Source organism: Bombina bombina, chromosome 2 (genome assembly GCF_027579735.1).
Source record: "Bombina bombina isolate aBomBom1 chromosome 2, aBomBom1.pri, whole genome shotgun sequence".
NCBI classification, from domain to species: domain Eukaryota; kingdom Metazoa; phylum Chordata; class Amphibia; order Anura; family Bombinatoridae; genus Bombina; species Bombina bombina.
The window spans coordinates 530,365,866-530,389,501 of record NC_069500.1 but is presented as its reverse complement, the minus strand read 5'-3'; the positions used below and the strand labels follow the sequence as shown (position 1 = coordinate 530,389,501).

The window sequence follows — 23,636 nt, the reverse complement described above, 5'->3', positions numbered from 1 at the left end:
TCCCAAAATACTTTCTATATGTTATCTTTTTGGATGATGAACTAAACTTGCTTAAGAACTGTGAGTAATAATCTGGTATCAACGATATGTGCCTATCTAAATATGCTATAAGGTCTTAAAGGGACATATTTAGTATTGCCCTCATATGTTTAGTGTTTAAGTAAATGGTTTAAATAAGCACATAGATGTACTTAGATGTATAGATATATTTGGTTCTAATTTCACATGGGAATTAATTTGTGCCTGGGAGATGCATGTATATGAACAATAAAAATACGTATGGTTTAATACTAAGAGTGCTGATTTCCCTTACTTTAGGAAAGAGGTTTAATCATACCTCTGATTATTCTCTCTTTTTTAAAGGTTAAAAGTTATTTTGAGGGTCTGTACCAATAATCCTTTGAATAAGGTAAATAATTTTAACCATTCGTGTTTAGATTATAATACAGGATTACACTCTCTCCCTGCCCCTATAATTAAATATATATATATATATATATATACACACACATATATATATATATATATATATATATATATACACACACACACATATATATATATATATATATATATATATGTAATGGGGTAGGTTACAGAAGAAACCATCCAGGAAAGTAAACCAGGATGAAAAAGACAGGGATTTCAGCACTCTTTTGAAAAAATAATTTTAATAATAAGCTCGAATGAAACAATTTAATTGTAAGTAACCCGCAGTGAGTGCAGAGGAGGCGCTGAGTAACAAGTACCCAGTAAATTACTAAGTAAATACTAAACAAACAAACAAACAAACAAACCTGACCGGTCAGGGGTATGTGCGTGTGTTATGGAGCAAACACGCTATAGCATAATAGATGACCTCAATATTAGAGACATGTCAAACCTTCTACACCCAGCTGCTCACAGCTCCTCAAAAGTTATGTCACGAGGGTACAGAGGTCTTAGCTGGGCAGGTAAGAGGAAGTGGGATCTAAGAAGAGTATGACTGTCTTAATTATAACGGTCTAAATAAGGAAAGGCATGCAGTAATATTGCGTACAGGCAATGAGGTAAAGACCTACTACACCCTGCTGCTACCGGCACCTCATGAGAGAGGTATAGCACCGGGCAGGTATAAGAGATGGGATCTAAGTGGTTAATGCAGTCATGCCCTCAGGATATGTACAGTCCAACTTGCAAACATACAATAAACATTTGATGGTTTGTGCAGTAGATTAAACACAAATCGCATAGATTGCTGTTGGAGGTCGTATGTGTTAGTTCATTAGACAATTCAAACAAAAATTGCAAGCAGTAACTGTTAGTATCCAGCAAGCAAGCAAGTGTAGAAAAGCACAGAAGGAGGCTGCTTGTTAGTGTGTAAGCGTGTGCCAAATCTTCAATTTTTGTTGGTAACTAGTGAACTCATTTTATATTGGCCCCCTCGACAGGGTGGCAATCAGAGCAAGTGCACGGTATGATAGCTGACAGGCACAGTTCATTGGCATTCAATGATAAGGAACCATACAACCTGTTGTATCCAGGAAATTATGCCGTTTCATGCCTTGATGTGATAGTGATACTTTGCTCCAAAGTTAGTTTCCTCGTGGTGCCTGTAGGATCCGTGAGTCCATGTTTTGAGAGGAGACCTCACCAGAGTAAACACACGTACATTACGTGATCCGGTCGGCTGAACCAATGCCTATGTGCATTTCATCCGCTCGTCCAAAGATTAGACCGGGCTTCGTCAGGTCTAATCTATGCGATTTGTGTTTAATCTACTGCACAAGCCATCAAATGTTTATTGTATGTTTGCAAGTTGGACTGTACATATCCTGAGGGCATGACTGCATTAACCACTTAGATCCCATCTCTTATACCTGCCCGGTGCTATACCTCTCTCATGAGGTGCCGGTAGCAGCAGGGTGTAGTAGGTCTTTACCTCATTGCCTGTACGCAATATTACTGCATGCCTTTCCTTATTTAGACCGTTATAATTAAGACAGTCATCCTCTTCTTAGATCCCACTTCCTCTTACCTGCCCAGCTAAGACCTCTGTACCCTCCTGACATAACTTTTGAGGAGCTGTGAGCAGCTGGGTGTAGAAGGTTTGACATGTCTCTAATATTGAGGTCATCTATTATGCTATAGCGTGTTTGCTCCATAACACACGCACATACCCCTGACCGGTCAGGTTTGTTTGTTTAGTATTTACTTAGTAATTTACTGGGTATTTGTTACTCTGTGTGTAGGTAACTGCTGATACTTTACTTTTGTCTCATTGCTCACTTCGCGGGGGGAGAGCGCCTCCTCTGCACTCACTGCAGGTTACTTACAATTATATTGCATCATTCGAGCTTATTATTAAAATTATTTTTTCAAAAGAGTGCTGAAATCCCTGTCTTTTTCATCCTGGTTTACTTTCCTGGATGGTTTCTTCTGTAACCTACCCCATTACACATTATTAAAGGGTCTGCACCACTTTTCACACTTTACATAGGTGTTATAGCCTTTTGGCTATTTCATTTTAAATTAGCTCATAGCAGCTGCGTCCCTCCTGTACATTTCTTGATTTGTATATATATATATATATATATATATATATATATATATATATATATATATATATATATATATATATATATATATAAAACATAATTTATGTAAGAATTTACCTGATAAATTCATTTCTTTCATATTGGCAAGAGTCCATGAGCTAGTGACGTATGGGATATACAATCCTACCAGGAGGGGCAAAGAAGGGCAAACCTCAAAATGCCTATAAATACATCCCTCACCACACCCACAATTCAGTTTAACAAATAGCCAAGTAGTGGGGTGATAAAGAAAGGAGTAAAAAGCATCAACAAAGAAATTTGGAAATAATTGTGCTTTATACAAAAATATCATAACCATCATAAAAAGGGTGGGTCTCATGGACTCTTGCCAATATGAAAGAAATGAATTTATCATGTAAATTCTTACATAAATTATGTTTTCTTTCATGTAATTGGCAAGAGTCCATGAGCTAGTGACGTATGGGATATCAATACCCAAGATGTGGAACTCCACGCAAGAGTCACTAGAGAGGGAGGGATAAAAATAAAAAACAGCCATTTTCCGCTGAAAAAAAATAATCCACAACCCAAAATATAAGTTATTCTTATAATGAAAAGAAAAACTTAAAACATCAGCAGAAGAATTAAACTGAAACAGCTGCCTGAAGAACTTTTCTACCAAAAACTGCTTCTAAAGAAGCAAATACATCAAAACGGTAGAATTTAGTAAATGTATGCAAAGAGGACCAAGTTGCCGCTTTGCAAATCTGATCAACTGAAGCTTCATTCTTAAAAAGCCCACGAAGTAGAGACTGATCTAGTAGAATGAGCTGTAATTCTGAGGTGGGGCCTGACCCGACTCCAAATAAGCTTGAAGAATCAAAAGCTTTAACCAAGAAACCAAGGAAATAGCAGAGGCCTTCTGACCTTTCCTAGGACCAGAAAATAGAACAAATAACTAGAAGTCTTCCTCAAAACTTTAGTAGCTTTAACATAATATTTCAAAGCTCTCACCACATCCAAAGAATGTAAGGATTTTTCCAAAGAATTCTTAGGATTAGGACACAAGGAAGAGACAACAATTTCTCTACTAATGTTGTTAGAATTCACAACCTTAGGTAAAAATTTAAATGAAGTCCGCAAAACCGCCTTATCCTGATGAAAAATCAGAAAAGGAGATTCACAAGAAAGAGCAGATAGCTCAGAAACTCATCTAGCAGAAGAGATGGCCAAAAGGAACAACACTTTCCAAGAAAGCAGTTTAATGTCCAAAGAGTGAATAGGCTCAAATGGAGGAGCCTGTAACGCCCTCAAAACCAAATTAAGACTCCAAGGAGGAGAAATTAATTTAATGACAGGCTTAATACGAACTAAAGCCTGTACAAAACAGTGAATATCAAGAAGTTTAGCAATCTTTCTGCGAAATAAAACAGAAAGAGCAGAGATTTGTCCCTTCAAGGAACTTGCAGACAATCCCCTATCCAAACCATCCTGAAGAAACTGTAAAATTCTAAGAATTCTAAAAGAATGCCAAGAGAATTTATGAGAAGAACACCATGAAATGTAAGTCTTCCAAACTCGATAATAAATCTTTCTAGAGACAGATTTACAAACTTGTAACATAGTATTAATCACCGAGTCAGAGAAACCTCTATGACTTAGCACTAAGCGTTCAATTTCCATACCTTCAAATTTAATGATTTGAGATCCTGATGGAAAAACGGACCTTGAGACAGTAGGTCCGGCCTTAATGGAAGTGGCCAAGGTTGGCAACTGGACATCCGAACAAGATCAGCATACCAAAACCTGTGGGGCCATGCTGGAGCCACCAGCAACACAAACGATTGTTCCATGATGATTTTGGAGATCACTCTTGGAAGAAGAACTAGAGGCGGGAAAATATAAGCAGGTTGATAACACCAAGGAAGTGTCAGCGCATCCACTGCTTCCGCCTGAAAATCCATGGACCTGGACAGGTATCTGGGATGCTTCTTGTTTAGATGAGAGGCCATTAGATCTATCTCTGGAAGACCCCACATCTGAACAATCTGAGAAAACACATCTGGATGGAGGGAGCACTCCCCTGGATGTAAAGTCTGACGGCTGAGATAATCCTCCTCCCAATTGTCTACACCTGGGATATGAACCACAGAAATTAGACAGGAGCTGGATTCTGCCCAAGCAAGTATTCGAGATACTTCTTTCATAGCTTGGGGACTGTGAGTCCCACCCTGATGATTGACATATGCCACCGTTGTGATATTGTCTGTCTGAAAACAAATGAACGGTTCTCTCTTCAACAGAGGCCAAAACTGAAGAGCTCTGAGAATTGCACTGAGTTCTAAAATATTGATAGGTAATCTCGCCTCTTGAGATTTCCAAACCCCTTGTGCTGTTAGAGATCCCCATACAGCTCCCCAACCTGAAAGACTCGCATCTGTTGTGATCACAGTCCAGGTTGGCCGAACAAAAGAGGCCCCTTGAAACTAAAGCTGGTAATTTAACCACCACGTCAGAGAGTGTCGAACATTGGGATTTAAGGATATTAATTGTGATATCTTTGTATAATCCCGACACCATTGATTCAGCATACAAAGCTGGAGAGGTCTCATGTGAAAACGAGCAAAGGGAATCGCGTTCGATGCTGCAGTCATGAGACCTAAAACTTTCATGCACATAGCCACTGAAGGGAATGACTGTGACTGAAGGTGCCGACAGGCTGCAAACTATTTTAAACGTCTCTTGTCTGTTAGAGTCAGAGTCATGGACACTGAATCTATCTGGAAGCCTAAAAAGGTAACCCTTGTCTGAGGAATCAAGTAACTTTTTGGTAAATTGATCCTCCAACCATGTTTCCGAAGAAACAACACTAGTTGATTTTTGTGAGATTCTGCAGAACGTAAAGACTGAGCTAGTACCAAGATATCGTCCAAATAAGGAAACACCGCAATACCCTGCCCTCTGATTACAGAGAGTAGAAAAGATTCTTGGAGCTGTTGCTAGGCCAAATGGAAGAGCAACAAAGTGGTAATGCTTGTCTAGAAAAGAGAATCTCAGGAACTGATAATGTTCTGGATGAATCGGAATATGAAGGTATGCATCCTGCAAGTCTATTGTGGACATATAATGTCCTTGTTGAACAAAAGGCAGAATAGTCCTTATAGTCACCATCTTGAAAGTTGGTACTCTTACATAACGATTCAAAATTTTCAGATCCAGAACTGGTCTGAATGAATTTTCTTTCTTTAGGACAATGAATAGATTTGAATAAAATCCCAGACCTTGTTCCTGAAAAGGAACTGGCATGATTACCCCTAAAACCTCCAGGTCTGAAACACACTTCAGGAAAGCCTGAGCTTTTACTGGATTTACTGGGATGCATGAGAGAAAAAATCTTCTCACAGGAGGTCTTACTCTGAATCCATTGATTTTGGACAGAATTTGTCCAAACATCCTTGAAAAACCTTAATCTGCCCCCTACCTGCTGAGCTGGAATGAGGGCCGCACCTTCATGCGGATTTAGGGGCTGACTTTGGTTTCTTAAAAGGCTTGGATTTATTCAAATTTGAGGAAGGCTTCCAATTGGAAACAGATTCCTTGGGGGAAGGATTAGGTTTTTGTTCCTTATTTTGACGAAAGGAACGAAAACGATTAGAAGTCTTAGATTTACCCTTAGGTTTTTTTATCCTGAGGCAAAAAAACTCCCTCCCCCCCCCCCAGTAACAGTTGAAATAATAGAATCCAACTGAGAACCAAATAAATTATTACCTTGGAAAGAAAGAGATAGTAATCTAGACTTATAAGTCATATCAGCATTCCAAGATTTAAGCCAAAAAGCTCTTCTAGCTAAAATAGCTAAAGACATGGATCTAACATCAATTTTTCAAAAATAGCATCACAAATAAAATGATTAGCATGTTGCAGTAAGTGAACAATGCTAGATACGTCAGAATCCAATTCTTGTTGCGCGAAATTCTCCAACCAAAAAGTTGATGCAGCTGCAACATCAGCCAAAGAAATTACAGACCTAAGAAGATGACCTGAATATAAATAGGCTTTCCTTAGATAAGATTCAAGTTTCCTATCTAAAGGATCTTTAAAGGAAGTAATATCTTCCATAGGAATAGTGGTTTGTTTAGCAAGAGTAGAAAAAGCGCCTTCAACTTTGGGGATCTTTTCCCAAAACTCTATTGAAATTGCTGGTAAAAGATACAATTTTTTAAACCTTGAAGAAGGATTAAAAGGAGTACCCGGCTTATTCCATTCCTTAGAAATCATATCAGGAATAGGAAAAACCTCTGGAGTAACCACATGAGGTTTAAAAACAGAATTTAAATGTTTACTAGTTTTAATATCAAGAGGACTAGCTTCCTCATTATCCAAAGTAATTAACACTTCTTTTAACAAAGAACGAATATACTCCATTTTAAATAAATAAGTAGATTTGTCAGTGTCAATATCTGAGGAAGGATCTTCTGAATCAGATAGATCCTCATCAGAGGAGGATAATTCATTATGTTGTCGGTTATTTGAAATTTCATCAACTTTATGAGAAGTTTTAAAAGACCTTTTACGTTTATTAGAAGGTGGAAATGCAGACAAAGCCTTCTGAATAGAATCAGTAACAAATTCTTTAAAATTCATAGGTATATCATGTACATTAGAAGTTGAAAGAACTGCAACCGGCAATGTACTATTACTGATGGAAACACTATCTGCATGTAAAAGTTTATCATGACAACTAATACAAATGACATTCGGAGATATAATCTCCACAATTTTACAACAAATGCACTTAGCTTTGGTAGAACCGATATCAGGCAGCAAAGTTCCAACAGATACTTCAGAGACAGGATCAGATTGAGACATCTTGCAAAATGTAAAAGAAAAAACAACATATAAAGCAAAATGATCAATTTCCTTATATGACAGTTTCAGGAATGGGAAAAAATGCAAATAGCATAGCCCTCTGATATAGAAAAAGGCAAGAGGTAAACAGCAATGGGGTAATAAATAATGTAAAAAATTTGGCGCCAAGTATGACGCACAACGTAACTGAAATTTTTTTGGTGTCAACCATGTCCGGAAATGACACACTCGCGTCACTAACGACACAACCCTGTGTGAAGAACTCAGCGTCAACTACGATGCCGGAAGTGATGAACTTGCGTCAACGCCAACGCCAAAACATTCTCGCGCCAAGAATGATGCAATAAAGTGTAGCATTTGGTGCACCCGCGAGCCTAATCCAGCCCGCAATTTGAAGCAAAAGTAGTCAATTGAAAAAAAGACTAAACCCCAGGTAAGAAAAATATTTCTTAATATTTACTTTCCCCAAATATGAAACTGAAATTCTGCAAAAGGAAATACATGAACCTGACTCATGGCAAATATAAGTACAATACATATATTTAGAACTTTATATTAATGCAAGTGCCAAACCATAGCTGAGGTGTCTTAAGAAATAAAAACATACTTACCAAAAGACACCCATCCACATATAGCAGATAGCCAAACCAGTACTGAAACAGTTATCAGTAGAGGTAATGGTACATGAGAGTATATTGTCGATCTGAAAAGGGAGGTAGGAGATGAATCTCTACGACCGATAACAGCGAACCTATGAAATAGATCTCCCGTGAGGAAAACCATTGCATTCAATAGGTGATACTCCCTTCACATCCCTCTGACATTCGCTGTACTCTCAGAGGAATCGGGCTTCAAAATGCTGAGAAGCACATGTCAACGTAGAAATCTTAGCACAAACTTACTTCACCACCTCCATAGGAGGTAAAGTTTGTAAAACTGAATTCTGGGTGTGGTGAAGGGTGTATTTATAGGCATTTTGAGGTTTGGGAAACTTTGCCCCTCCTGGTAGGATTGTATATCCCATACGTCACTAGCTCATGGACTCTTGCCAATTACATGAAAGAAATATATACATACATACATACACACATAGATACACACACATTTCAACATGTATATGCAAGGCCGCCACTAGAAATTTTGGGGCCCTTGACTTAACCATTGTTAGCCCCCCACCCTTTGACATGTGCAATTTTTGACCAAGTGACTAAAACGTATATGCACTTTATTCTTAAGTGTAGTCAAACTTGGAAATGTTGTAAAGGTAGTAACACACAAACACTGAAACACACACTCACACATAAGTATTCACATACAGGCACTCTAGCAGACACGCAAAGAAACACACAAACAATCTCAGACACCCAAACAGACACTCAACACTTGTTTACATTGACCTGACAAGCAATGAGGTAGACTACAGTTTTGTCAAAAAAGGAGATTTACAAAACAAAATATGGAGTTCTGATTATCTTTTTGTCAAGGAAGATGACAACTAAATGATGACAACAGCATGCAGTGGCTGAAATGAAGGGCCCTGAACTGTCTAAACAATAATTTAAAGGTTAAATGGTGGATTGGTGACTTTTAGAAAGATCTCAGTCTCAAAGTCTGTAGAAAGATGTGAATAATCAGTAGTAAGGTCATAATGTCCTAAAAAGGAACAGACAATGGACACACACACACACACACAAACTCAATCTTGCACATACACCCAAGGAAACACAGACAGCCTCAGAAAACACACAAAGACATACACACACAGAAAACACACAAATACATACACACACACACACAGAGACAACCACATAAAACACATACATACATAAATACACACACACCCTCACAGAGACATCCACAGAAAACACAGAGACATACACACCCACCCTCACAGAGGCATCCAGAGAAAATACACAAAGACATACATACACACACCCTCACAGAGACACCCATAGAAAAAGCACAAATACATACACACCCACCCTCACAGACATCCACAGAAAATGCACAGACATACACACCCACCCTCACAGAGAGACCCACAGAAAAAACATAATTTATGTAAGAACTTACCTGATAAATTAATTTCTTTCATATTAGCAAGAGTCCATGAGCTAGTGACGTATGGGATATACATTCCTACCAGGAGGGGCAAAGTTTCCCAAACCTCAAAATGCCTATAAATACACCCCTCACCACACCCAAAATTCAGTTTAACGAATAGCCAAGAAGTGGGGTGATAAGAAAGGAGCAAAAGCATCAAAAATAAGGAATTATACAAAAAAATCATAGCCACCACAAAAAGGGTGGGCCTCATGGACTCTTGCTAATATGAAAGAAATGAATTTATCAGGTAAGTTCTTTCATAAATTATGTTTTCTTTCATGTAATTAGCAAAAGTCCATGAGCTAGTGACATATGGGATAGCAGATACCCAAGATGTGGAACTTCCACGCAAGAGTCACTAGAGAGGGAGGGATAAAATAAAGACAGCCAATTCCGCTGAAAAAATAATCCACAACCCAAATCAAAAAGTTTTAATCTTATAATGAAAAAAAACTAAAATTATAAGCAGAAGAATCAAACTGAAACAGCTGCCTGAAGTACTTTTCTACCAAAAACTGCTTCAGAAGAAGAAAAAACATCAAAAGTATGCAAAGAAGACCAAGTTGCTGCTTTGCAAATCTGATCAACAGAAGCTTCATTCCTAAAAGCCCAGGAAGTAGAAACTGACCTAGTAGAATGAGCCGTAATCCTTTGAGGCGGGGACTTACCAGACTCTACATAAGCATGATGAATCAAAGACTTTAACCAAGACGCCAAAGAAATGTCAGAAGCCTTCTGACCTTTCCTGGAACCAGAAAAGATAACAAATAGACTAGAAGTCTTTCTAAAATCTTTAGTAGCTTCAACCTAATATTTCAAAGCTCTTACTACATCCAAAGAATGTAAAGATCTCTCCAGAGAATTCTCTACTAATGTTGTTAAAATTCACAACCTTAGGTAAAAATTTAAATGAAATCCGCAACACCGCCTTATCCTGATGAAAAATCAGAAAAGGAGATTCACAAGAAAGAGCAGATAACTCAGAAACTCTTCTAGCAGAAGAGATGGCCAAAAGGAACAACACTTTCCAAGAAAGTAATTTAATATACAGAGAATGCATAGGTTCAAACGGAGGAGCCTGTAAAGCCCTCAGAACCAAATTAAGACTCCAAGGAGGAGAGATTGACTTAATGACAGGCTTGATACGAACCAAAGCCTGTACAAAACAATGAATATCAGGATGATTAGCAATCTTTCTGTGAAAAAGAACAGAAAGAGCAGAGATTTGACCTTTCAAAGAGCTTGCAGACAAACCCTTATCCAAACCATCCTGAAGAAACTGTAAAATTCTAGGAATTCTAAAAGAATGCCAAGAGAATTAATGAGAAGAACACCAAGAAATGTAAGTCTTCCAGACTCTGTAATAAATCTTTCTAGACACAGATTTACGAGCCTGTAACATAGTATTAATCACTGAGTCAGAGAAACCTCTATGACTAAGAATCAAGCGTTCAATCTCCATACCTTCAAATTTAATGATTTGAGATTCTGATGGAAAAATGGGCCTTGAGATAGAAGGTCTGGCCTTAATGGAAGTGTCCAAGGTTGGCAACTTGCCATCCGAACGAGATCCGCATACCAAAACCTGTGAGGCCATGCTGGAGCCACCAGCAATACAAACGAACGTTCCATTAGAATTTTGGAAATCACTTTTGGAAAAAGAACTAGAGGCAGAAAGATATAAGCAGGTTGATAATTCCAAGGAAGCGACAACGCATCCACTGCTTCCGCCTGAGGATCCCTGGATCTGGACAGATACCTGGGAAGTTTCTTGTTTAGATGAGAGGTCATCAGATCTATTTCTGGAAGCCCCCAGATTTGAACAATCTGAAGAAATACTTCAGGGTGAAGAGACCATTCGCCCGGATTTAACATCTGGCGACTGAGATAATCCGCTTCCCAATTGTCTATACCTGGGATGTGAACCGCTGAAATTAGACAGGAGCTGGATTCCACCTATACAAGTATCCAAGATACTTCTTTCATAGCCTGAGGACTGTGAGTCCCACCTTGATGATTGACATACACCACGGTTGTGACATTGTCTGTCTGAAAACAAATAAACGATTCTCTCTTCAGAAGAGGCCAGAACTGAAGAGCTCTGAAAATCGCACAGAGTTCCAAAATGTTGATTGGTAATTTTGCCTCCTGAAATTCCCAGACCCCCTGCGCTGTCAGAGATCCCCATACAGCTCCCCAACCTGAAAGACTCGCATCTGTTGAGAACACAGTCCAGGTTGGACGAACAAAAGAGGCCCCTTGAATTAGACGATGGTGATTCAACCACCAAGTCAGAGAAGATCGAACATTGGGATTTAAGGATATTAATTGTGATATCTTTGTATAATCCCTGCACCACTGGTTCAGCATACAAAGCTGGAGAGGTCTCATATGAAAACAAGCAAAAGGGATCGCGTCCGATGCAGCAGTCATGAGACCTAGAATTTCCATGCACAAAGCTACCGAAGGGAACGATTGAGACTGAAGGTTTCGAGAAGCTGAAACCAACTTCAGACATCTCTTTTCTGTTAGAGACAAAGTCATGAACACTGAATCTATTTGAAAACCCAAAAAGGTTACCTTTGTCTGAGGAATCAAGGAACTCTTTGGTAAATTGATCCTCCAACCATGTCTTTGAAGAAACAACACAAGTTGATTCGTATGAGATTCTGCAGAATGTAAAGACTGAGCAAGTACCGAGATATCGTCCAAATAAGGAAATACTGCAATACCCTGTTCTCTGATTACAGAGAGAAGGGCACCGAGAACCTTTGAAAAGATCCTTGGAGCTGTTGCTAGGCCAAACGGAAGGGCAACAAACTGGTAATGCTTGTCTAGAAAAGAGAATCTCAGGAACTGATAGTGATCTGGATGAATTGGAATATGAAGATATGCATCCTGTAAGTCTATTGTAGACATATAATGCCCTTGCTGAACAAAAGGCAGAATAGTCCTTATAGTCACCATTTTGAATGTTGGTATTCTGACATAACGATTCAATATTTTTAGATCCAGAACTGGTCTGAAGGAATTCTCCTTCTTGGGTACAATGAATAGATTTGAGTAAAACCCCAGACCCCGTTCCAGAACTGGAACTGGCACAATTACCCCAGCCAACTCTAGGTCTGAAACACATTTCAGAAACGCCTGTGCCTTCACTGGGTTTTCTGGAATGTGTGAGAGAAAAAATCTTCTCACAGGCGGCCTTACCTTGAAACCTATTCTGTACCCTTGTGAAACAATGTTCTGAATCAAAAGACTGTGAATCGAATTGATCCAAATATCTTTGAAAAATCGTAACCTGACCCCTACTAGCTGTGCTGGAATGAGGGCCGCACCTTCATGCGGATTTGGGAGCTGGTTTTGACTTTCTAAAAGGCTTGGATTTATTCCAGACTGGAGATGGTTTCCAAACTGATACCGCTCCTGTGGATGAAGGGTCAGGCTTCTGTTCCTTATTCTGACGAAAGGAACGAAAACGATTAGTAGCCCTATATTTACCTTTAGATTTTTTGTCCTGAGGCAAAAAGGTTCCCTTCCCCCCAGTAACAGTTGAAATTATTGAATCCAACTGTGAACCAAATAATTTATTACCTTGGAAAGAAAGATAAAGCAATGTTGACTTAGAAGTCATATCTGCATTCCAAGATTTAAGCCATAAAGCTCTTCTAGCTAAAATAGCTAAAGACATATATCTGACATCAATTCTAATTATATCAAATATGGCATCACAAGCAAAGTTATTAGCATGTTGAAGAAGTTTAACAATGCTATAAGCATTATGGTCTGACACTAGTTGCGCTAAAGCCTCCAACCAGAAAGTGGAAGCTGCAGCAACATCAGCCAAAGAAATAGCAGGTCTAAGAAGATTACCTGAACATAAATAAGCTCTCCTTAGAAAGGATTCAAGCTTCCTATCTAAAGGATCCTTAAAAGAAGTACTATCCGCCATAGGAATAGTAGTACGTTTAGCAAGAGTAGAGATAGTCCCATCAACTTTAGGGATTTTGTCCCAAAACTCTAATCTATCAGATGGCACAGGGTACAATTTCTTAAACCTTGGAGAAGGAGTAAATGAAGTACCCAGACTATTCAATTCCCTAGAAATTACTTCTGAAATAGCATCAGGAACTTGTAAAAACTTCTGGAATAACTACATGAGGTTTAAAAACCGAATTTAAACGCTTAGTAGATTTAGTATCAAGAGGGCTACACTCCTCCATATCTAATGCAATCAACACTTTTTTAAGTAAAGAACGAATAAACTCCATCTTAAATAAATATGAAGATTTATCAGTGTCAATATCTGAGGCAGAATCTTCTGAACCAGATAGATCCTCATCAGAAACAGATAAGTCAGAATGATGGCGGTCACTTAAAAATTCATCTGAAATATGAGAAGTTTTAAAAGACCTTTTACGTTTACTGGAAGGAGGAATAACAGACAGAGCCTTCCTAATAGAATTAGAAACAAATTCTTTTACATTCACAGGGACATCCTAAACATTAGATGTTGAAGGAAAAACAACAGGTAAAGGATTATTACTAATGGAGACATTATCTGCGTTAGAAAGTTTATCATGACAACTAATACAAACTACAGCCGGAGGAACAGTTACCAAAAGTTTACAACAAATGCACTTAACTTTGGTAGAACCAACATCAGGCAGCGTCTTCCCAGAAGTAGATTCTGATCCAGGGTCAGGTTGTGACATCTTGCAATATGTAATAGAAAAAACAACATATAAAGCAAAATTATAAAATTCCTTAAATGACAGTTTCCAGAATGGGAAAAAATGCAAAATAAACAAGCCTCTAGCAACTAGAAGCAACAAAAAAGTGAGACTTAAATAATGTGAGAAAAAGTGGAAACAAGTATGACGCCCACATTTTTTGGCGCCAAGTATGACGCCCACATTATTGGCGCCATGTACAACGCCCATATTTTTTGGCGCCAAGTATGACGCCACATCCTCTGATGCCGAAAACGACGCCCACATTTTTTGGCGCAAAAAAACGTCTGAAAACACACATGCGTCAAAAAATGACGTAACTACGAACAAACTTCCGGCGTCAACTACGGCGCCGGAAATGACAAAATTTTGCGCCAAAAAAGTTTGCGCCAAGAATGACGCAATAAATTGAAGCATTTTCTGCCCCCGCGAGCCTAACAGCCCGCAGGGAAAAAAGTCAATTGAAAATTTTCAAGGTAAGAAAAAAATATTTATTCATATGCATTATCCCAAATAATGAAACCGACAGTCTGAATGATGGAATACTGATTATCCTGAATCATGGCAAATATAAGTTTAAACACATATATTTAGAACTTTACATATAAAGTGCCCAACCATAGCTTAGAGTGTCATAAATAAAATAAGACTTACTTACCCCAAGACACTAATCTACATATAGTAGATAGCCAAACCAGTACTGAAACGAGAATCAGTAGAGGTAATGGTATATAAGAGTATATCGTCGATCTGAAAAGGGAGGTAGGAGAAGAAATCTCTACGACCGATAACAGAGAACCTATGAAATAGATCCCCTAGAGGAAGACCATTGTATTCAAATAGGCAATACTCTCTTCACATCCCTCTGACATTCACTGCACTTTGAGAGGAAAACCGGGCTTCAGCCTGCTGCAAAGCGCATATCAACGTAGAATCTAGCACAAACTTACTTCACCACCTCCATGGGAGGCAACGTTGTAAAACTGAATTGTGGGTGTGGTGAGGGGTGTATTTATAGGCATTTTGAGGTTTGGGAAACTTTGTCCCTCCTGGTAGGAATGTATATCCCATACGTCACTAGCTCATGGACTCTTGCTAATTACATGAAATAAAAAAATATATACACACTCATAGAGACAATCAAAATCACAAAGACATAAACACAGACACCCACAGAAACACTCACAGGTGGTAACATTTCTGCACACTGCATTCCCTAAATCAACAGTGTGTGACATGCATGATAAAAAAAATCAGAAATTAAGAGATTACTTTTTAAAGAATCATATTTGTAAATGTGCAAACAAAAATAATTCTGTAAATTCAAAATTGTACATTAATGATCTGGGTAGATGACATATGTTTAATTTTTAATTTTGGTTCACTAGTACCAGAGGGGTTAAATGCTGAACTTGATTTGAACCCATTTTTACATTAAATAAGTAGAAATTACCTGTCAGTGGTAGTTTAAATGTACTTAACAGCAGCTTTTTATTCTTTATTATTTTTATATATAATTTATATAAATTTTTTTTTATATATTTTTATACATATTTTTATTGGCAGTTTGATTTGGGACATTTAAACCTGATCAATTTATATGGAATTGAAGTAAATTTGTTTTTTTGTATCTTTTATATATGTCTTCACATTAATTTTAGATTACATTAAGCTTATTCCTTTGTTGATATCAGGTTTTATACATGTATACATTTTTTCCTAAACAGCAGGAATATGTCACTATTTTTTAAATATTTTAAATATTGATAGTTGGATTATGAACTTTTAAGTGGATCAATTTTCATGGAATTTAAATGCATTTGATGTCCTTATGTATTTTTAATATATGCTTTTTCAAACAATTTTGGATTATTTTAAACCTATTGCTATGTTGATATCAGGTTATATAAATATTTATTATCTTTATTGCATAAAAACATCTTTTATCTTTAGAATTAAGAATCCAATATTGATTGTTTTAAAGGAATATTACCTTAATTATAGAAAAGTCTCCACTAACTATTCCTAGCACATTTTTAGTTTTCAGTATAAGAAACACTTTAGGTATTGTTTCTAGCGTCTCTTTATTAAATTAGTTGTATAATTATTATATTTTATATATTTTTTACTTAAGATCATATTACTATGCATTTAATAAGGACACATTGTTTCAACAAAGAATCAATTGTTTATGTATGTGTTGGTATTTTAAATGGTTAACGAAACTAGCCAATCAAAAAAGATCAAAAAGTACAAACAGGAAATGGTTAAGGCTATAAAAAAGCAGTGTATACTCCGGATCTAACATCTTGATAAAGGCCGGTGTACGGCTGAAACGCGTAGATGCAACTGTGACTTCCTACTACCTGAGAACAAACATCAGTATTTCAGAGCGCTCTGAGAGTATTGGGTTTTAAATCTCCCGCACCAGAACTGACAGTGAGGAATCCCCTGATTGGAGGACCATAACCACGTGACAGTTGTAATTACGTCACACGCCAAAGTTTACCGACGAAGGAGGAAAAATCAGCTACGAGTAGGACCCGGACACCACAAACTAGGTGATTCGCGTTCCCGGTCGAGACTCTGAATAAGAAGAGAGTGTGTCCGGAGGTAAGGTCCCGTAGCTCTAAGGTACTTTCCAGTATAGTTTATTTTCAGTGATAACAACCGTGCTTTATTGGAAATAGTGACAACAAACGTGTCTAATTGGCCTAATGACTACATGCAAATTTGAATACTACACTGCTTTTTGATCATCTAGATCATTGTTTTGGCTAAAGACAGTTAATAAAATACGATTAACCATTTGGATTGGAACTTTCAGTGAAATATCCTTAACTTCATGCATATGCAAGTCTAATACTTTAAAGTAATTTTAACCACCGGTGGTTCTGTGAATGTCATTTATTTTTGTGTGTATTTATGTGTATTTATTTTTTATCTATTAAATATTATATACTAAATTTTACCTCCTTACAATATTTTGCTTACTATATTACTTTAAGTATCATACTTATAAATGGATTAATTATATATATATTTTAAGAATGAATTGTTTTTATACCTAGCTTTTTTAGCGCCACATCTATTTGTTTTATTCTCGGGATTAAATAGCAGGGTTATTGCGGTGGGGGTTGTGGTGGTTTAGGGGTTATAGTGTAGTGGGGTAGATTGTGATGGGGATGTGGTGGATTAGGGGTTAATAGTGTAGCGGTGTAGTTTGCAATGGGAGATGTGGCAGTTTAGGGGTTATTAGAGTAAGGGGTTTATTGCGATGGGGTTTCGGTGTGTGAGTATAGGCATAATTTTTTTATACTTTGCTGCTCCATTGAAGACAATGGGAGTGAATGTGAAATTGTGAATGCAATATCCTCAGGTTAACTTTTTGTACACGTTACAATTATTTAATTTCAACTTGTATTACGAGCGCTACCCGACGTGCAAAAAGTTACCCTCTAGCGAAGTTAATGTGTGGGCGCTAAATAGTGCTCCACTAGTAATGTAGCCCTAAGTTAAAGGGACATTAAAGTCAAAATTAAACTTTCGTGATTTAGATAGAATATACAATTTTGAAAAACTTTCCAATTTACTCCCATTATCAATTTGTGGTCAGTTTTGTTATATGCACACTATCTGAGGCACCAGCTCCTACTGAGAATGTGCAGGAGTTCACAGAGTATACGTATACTAGTCTTTGAAAAATGAATGATAATCTTCCCTTTCTCCACGACGTCTCTACACAATCGGGTTAAAAGCCATTGTCTTGGAGAATGATGCAACCAACCTCCTTTTATAGCCCTTTTCCATCCCATGATGCTATAGACCTTGTTTGATTATAGAATAAATATATGGCCCAAACAAACAGGACTATACAATTGATACATTAAAATACTTTTCACTGCACCAAAGTGATAATATGCTCTTATATGTTAACAGGTGAAAATACTTAAAAATATCCCACTAAACAGATCATAGAAATCTGCCAGCAGACTGTAATACATAAGAGGGTCATTTGTTAATTATCGAAAATATCATTAAAACAAGTTCCCATGCAACTATCCAAGTTGGTGAGCAAAAGAAAATAAGTAGTAACCAAGTAGCATTATCCTAGACAGCATTCAGATTAAAAAAACCTCAGCAGCAGTATAAAGGTGTGGTCAAAAGAAGACAACGTGGATACTCACTCACACAACCCAGCATAGCCTTGTGTAGTCACTTTCCCACAGGCTTCATCCATTAAACCCTCAAGTGTCTCTTTCTGCTCCATTACACGGCATCCACCTGAAAGCAAAGTGTAACACAAAGTTTAGGAGAAAAATGGGAGCATGATGGATAAAAAGTGTGAAAGACAGAAAGCTAAAAAAGAAAATACAGAAGACATAGAGAGAAAGAGAGATAGAGAAGTTCTGGCATTTGTATATCCATATTTGTGTTTGAAGGCTGGTGTAATAGTATGCAATGCAAATCCAGCCATCTCATTAAAAAAAAAAACAACAAAGAAGTGTTAAAGGGACAGTATACACTCATTTTCATATAACTGCATGTAATAGACACTACTATAAAGAATAAGATGCACAGATACTGATATAAAAATCCAGTATAAAACTGTTTAAAAACGTACTTAGAAGCTGTCAGTTTAGTTCTGTTGAAAAGGCAGTTGGAAAGCCCACTGCAAGTGGGAAATAAGACACCCCCCTCCCCCTTCTTTTGCATATGAAAAGACCCTTTACACAAACAGGAGCAAGCTGGAGAAGGTATCTGACGGTATTCAAATAAAACTTTGGGGCTTGGTTAGGAGTCTGAAAATCAGAGCAATGTTATTTAAAAATAAGCAAAATTATACATTTAAAAAAAAACAAAAAAACTTTATGGGCTTTATAAATAGATCATCTACAAAACATTTATGCAAAGAAAAAATGAGTGTATAAAAAATGGCCCTTTAAAGAACTATAGTATAAATACAAAATAACAGTTTTTATGTATTTGGAGCATTATGTCTCCCATCTGACAAGTAAGGTGTTATCACTCATCTTTCACAAAAATAACAAAGGGAGATTGCAGCCTAACTACTCCACTTACGTTTGTTGAAGCAGCTCCTTCAGTAACAGCTTCATGCGACAGGGAATGCTCTTTGAATTCTGTGCCATAGGATGGCTAAAAAAAACTACATGACTCTAAACATGATCACTGCATTCTCCTGTGAAGCTTTTCACACACAACAGATTCAGGAATTGGAAAGTGACCAGGCTAGATCTATTGTAATGGATTGGATACAACATTTTTTTCTATCATGATTTAGATAGAGCATGCAATTTTAAGCAACTGTCTGATTTACTCCTATTATAAATTTGTCTTCGTTCTCTTGCTATCTTTATTTAAAAATCAGGAATGTGATGCATAGGAGCCGGCCCATTTTTGGTTGGGAACCTGGGTTATGCTTGCTTATTGGTGGGTAAATGTAAGCCTCCAATAAGCAAGCGCTATCCATGGTGCTGAACCTAAAATGGGCTGGCTGCTAAGATTTACATTCCTGCTTTTTAAATAAAGATAGCAAGAGAACGAAGAAAAATTAATAATAGGAGTAAATTAGAAAGTTGCTTAAAATTTCATGCTCTATCTGAATCATGATAGGAAAAAAAATGTGGGTTTAGTGTCCCTTTAAGACATTGAGAAAGAAGTATCCTGCTAAGTGTAGACAGCAGATGCAAAATGGTATCAGGCTGTGACAAATATTGTACAACACTCATTAGCTATTAAGCATGTCCACCATTTGCAAAATCCATAAATGCTAAGAAGAAGCTTTTAAATAATATTTTGTTATCTACATTTGACAATCATATTGCTATTTGTAGTTATACAGTGATAAGAATAAAATATACATAAATAAATACATAACAAAATAGATTACGTTAAAATTCCATTTTTCCTTACCTCCAGGACCAACCTGTGTTCCAGCAGGAGGATCAGTGTTAAATGGCACCTGGGATAACTAAGACAGAATGGTCCCATCAGTAAGATTACCTAATGGCAATTACAATATATAGTCATGGGTACTACAGCTAGTTAACAACTATTAGATAAAAAATCATCCAGGAATACTACAGCACACCAAAGAATAAAACAAAACCTGGCGTAAATAATAGGGTACTCAATTGTATTTACCAGCAATGGGAAACAGTTAGCAGGGACCCACATGTAGCCTTCATTCTCTCCTTATAGATCAGACAAAATGTCTCTTTTTCACCCCAATAAAGGTATATACTTTATATTTTTTACTTTACCCTTAACATACTCTATATACAGGAGTTAAGTTCTTAAAGGGAAGTAAAGTCAAAATAAAACATTGATTGAATGGATAGAGTATGACATTTTAAACAACTTTCCAATTTAAAACTATGAAAAACTTAAAGGGACACTGTACCCAAAAAATTTCTTTTGTGATTCAGATAGAGCACGCAATTTTAAGCAACTTTCTAATTTACTCCTATTATCAATTTTCTTTGTTCTCTTGCTATCTTTATATGAAAAAGAAGGCATCTAAGCTTTTTTCTTGGTTCAGCACTCTGGACAGCAGTTTTTGATTGGTGGATGAATTTATCCACCAATCAGCAAGGACAACCTAGGTTGTTCACCAAAAATGGGCCGGCATCTAAACTTACATTCTTGAATTTCAAATAAAGATTCCAAGAGAATAAAGAAGATTTGATAATAGGAGTAAATTAGAAAGTTGCTTAAAATTGCATGCTCTATCTGAATCATGAAAGAAAAATTTTGGGTACAGTGTCCCTTTAAGGTTTGAGAATTCTAGAGACAGGGGGTATTCTAATAGAATGAATAAACAAGACAGATTTGATGGCTTTGATAACAGAAAGGGTTGGAAGGGGAATGATTACCCCACCAGAACTAATTATACAGTTTGATATTATTGTAGAGATTACGAAAGAGAGTGGAGAATTCCAATGAGAAATAGACACACACCTTTAGTAAAAGAGAATGAGGGATATGAAAATATAACTCAAGATGAAAAGACTTTTTTAGAATTGAGCCCTCTGAGAAAGGGCACATCCAAGACACTTAATCAAGAAAATGAGGTGATAGCTTGCAGGTTGTTAAATCCAAGAAAAAGGCTGTTACAGGAAAAAGAGGAGGCAAAAATAGGGCAGAGGCCCTAGACTGAAGTAAAGGAGACAAATATATTATTAACATATCTGGGAGATTGCCCATTTGTAGTGCCATTGTTTATTTAATTGCTGTTATGTTGCCAAATATGTCTGGAAGATTTGGTATATGGATTTGAGTAATACCACCTTAAAACGTGCAAATATTCTTGCCGATGTTCACCTAATACCACCTTATATCATTTTGTGTAGAGGAACCAATAGGAGAGGAGACACTTTTTAAATGAAATGTCCACTAGTATGTGGCATCTGGAAAAAGCCCCATAGCGAGATGAAATGCGTAGATGTGAATAAATTTTACATGTGCACATATTTTTATTTGTGGCTACAATTACTTTGCAGAGCCATTTTTATGTATTGAGGATCACAGCAATTACAGCAGTAATACACAGGTGGCTAAATCATCTTTTTACATTTGGGGAGACATGCAGGGATAACAGACCAGATAAGCTGGGTAAGCAGTTTTGAAAATGCAGGCTCATGGTATGTCAGATCTGAGACTACTTGTAGTGGTTATCATCACCAATACTTGGCTTGTTGTTCCAAGTGAAATCATCTCACCTATTGGGTCACACTGAATGTTCTATATCAGTTCTCTTTAACAGCTCAGGAGCATGCACATGTCTTTTCCAGTTTATGTATAACATTGCTATAAACAATGTTGCAAACACTGCTGCTAGATAGCTAAAGTCACATGCACGCTGCTGAGTGCACCTAGGATTACTCTTTAATAAAGAATACCAAGAGAACTAAGGAAAATTGATAACAGAAGTAAATTGGAAAGTTGTTTAAAATGGCATGCTCTATGCAATCAATTTAAGTTTAATTTTGACTTTACTGTCCCTTTAACTAAGTTTCTGGGAAAATACAAAGAACTACCAAACAAAGCATTATGAAATCTATTCACCTGTAGAAGTTTCTGCAGACGGAATACCTCCCAATCTCGAAGGTAGAAGAGACAGTCTCTTGGATGGTGAGAATGAAGAGACAATTTCACTGTGCAAGATGGAACCATACACTTCTGTAAAATTAACAGAAGAATGTAATATGTTCATGTAATGGAAATGTACAGAATGGCAACACAGCACATCCTCAGTGCAAAACCAGAGTTTCATATAATGTCATAAAAATATACACACATTTTTGGGATGAAAGGTGTTGTAACAGCCACTGCAGAACTGGTGACGACACTGGGAGCAAATAAAGTGCATACAGCCCCCTCGGGCAAGAGCGTAAGAGAATTTACAATGGGGGCAGGCTGGGGAAAGAAAACGTACACAAGGTTAGTTTTTGTAATTTAATGACATAAGGTTTTCATAATTTCACAAAAATGACAACAATTACGGCGGTAAGTTGACCACAATACTATGTAATGTCCGTGAATGATGATTTGATTTCTCAAGAATATACAGCTGCTATAAATATCTGAGCATACATAAAGCAGATACGTGAAGTGAGTAAAGACAGAGGGTGCCAACAATAAAACTGTTTAACAAAACTGTTTAATTTCTTTGGTATTACTAAATACATTTGTAGATTATTACTTGTTAATTATCTAAAAGCCATGCCGGCTTGTTCTGTCATTTGAGTTTGGAATGAATTAACTCCGTCATCTCTGTGGTGGAGGAGAAGCTAGGAAGCCACAGTCTTCAAGGGCTTAGCAGATTTGCAGACACCTGACCATCACACATATATGAGCTTGTTGACATACCATTGCAAAACCATGGGCATTAAAGTGATGGTAAAGTTTAACAGATGTGCATGGTTTTTCTGTTTTATTTTTAATATGAAGCACACGTGTTTATAAATAAATCATTTTTCTCTTTTTCCATGCAGTTGCCAGCACAGCCAATGAGAATCCGTGCCGCATGGCACCTTAGGGCAGTCTGAGAGAAGCTGCATGCAAAGTTGTTCACAACTCCCTGCTATGCTGTATGATTATATGGAGATATTGACTGCTACCTTATCCTAAAAAAGTGTGTGTTACAACCTTTATCCACACAGTGTAAGTTAACCCTGGTATAGAGTAAGTGGGGCCACTCTATAAAACACTATACTGCAGAAAGAAATAGAAAGGGGATGGAGGGAACAGTTGGAAACATTCCAATATTTCTATTTATGTATTTTAAAACAATAAATATGTCAAAGGGAAATAGTATCCATTTCACCATATAAAAGGATGAAGTTTACATAGGCAAAGTTTGGAAGGT

At 37.1% G+C, this 23,636-nt stretch overlaps 1 protein-coding gene across 1 annotated transcript in view; it reads right to left on the bottom strand.

Annotated features, from left to right (window-relative positions):
* RNF31 (ring finger protein 31) overlaps positions 1-23,636 on the bottom strand; it is a 184,874-nt gene that overhangs the window by 32,442 nt on the left and 128,796 nt on the right. Inside the window, 4 exon segments of the mRNA XM_053702361.1 lie at positions 18,433-18,529; positions 20,180-20,237; positions 22,334-22,447; positions 22,566-22,684. Of these exon segments, the coding sequence (XP_053558336.1) occupies positions 18,433-18,529; positions 20,180-20,237; positions 22,334-22,447; positions 22,566-22,684 (388 nt within the window).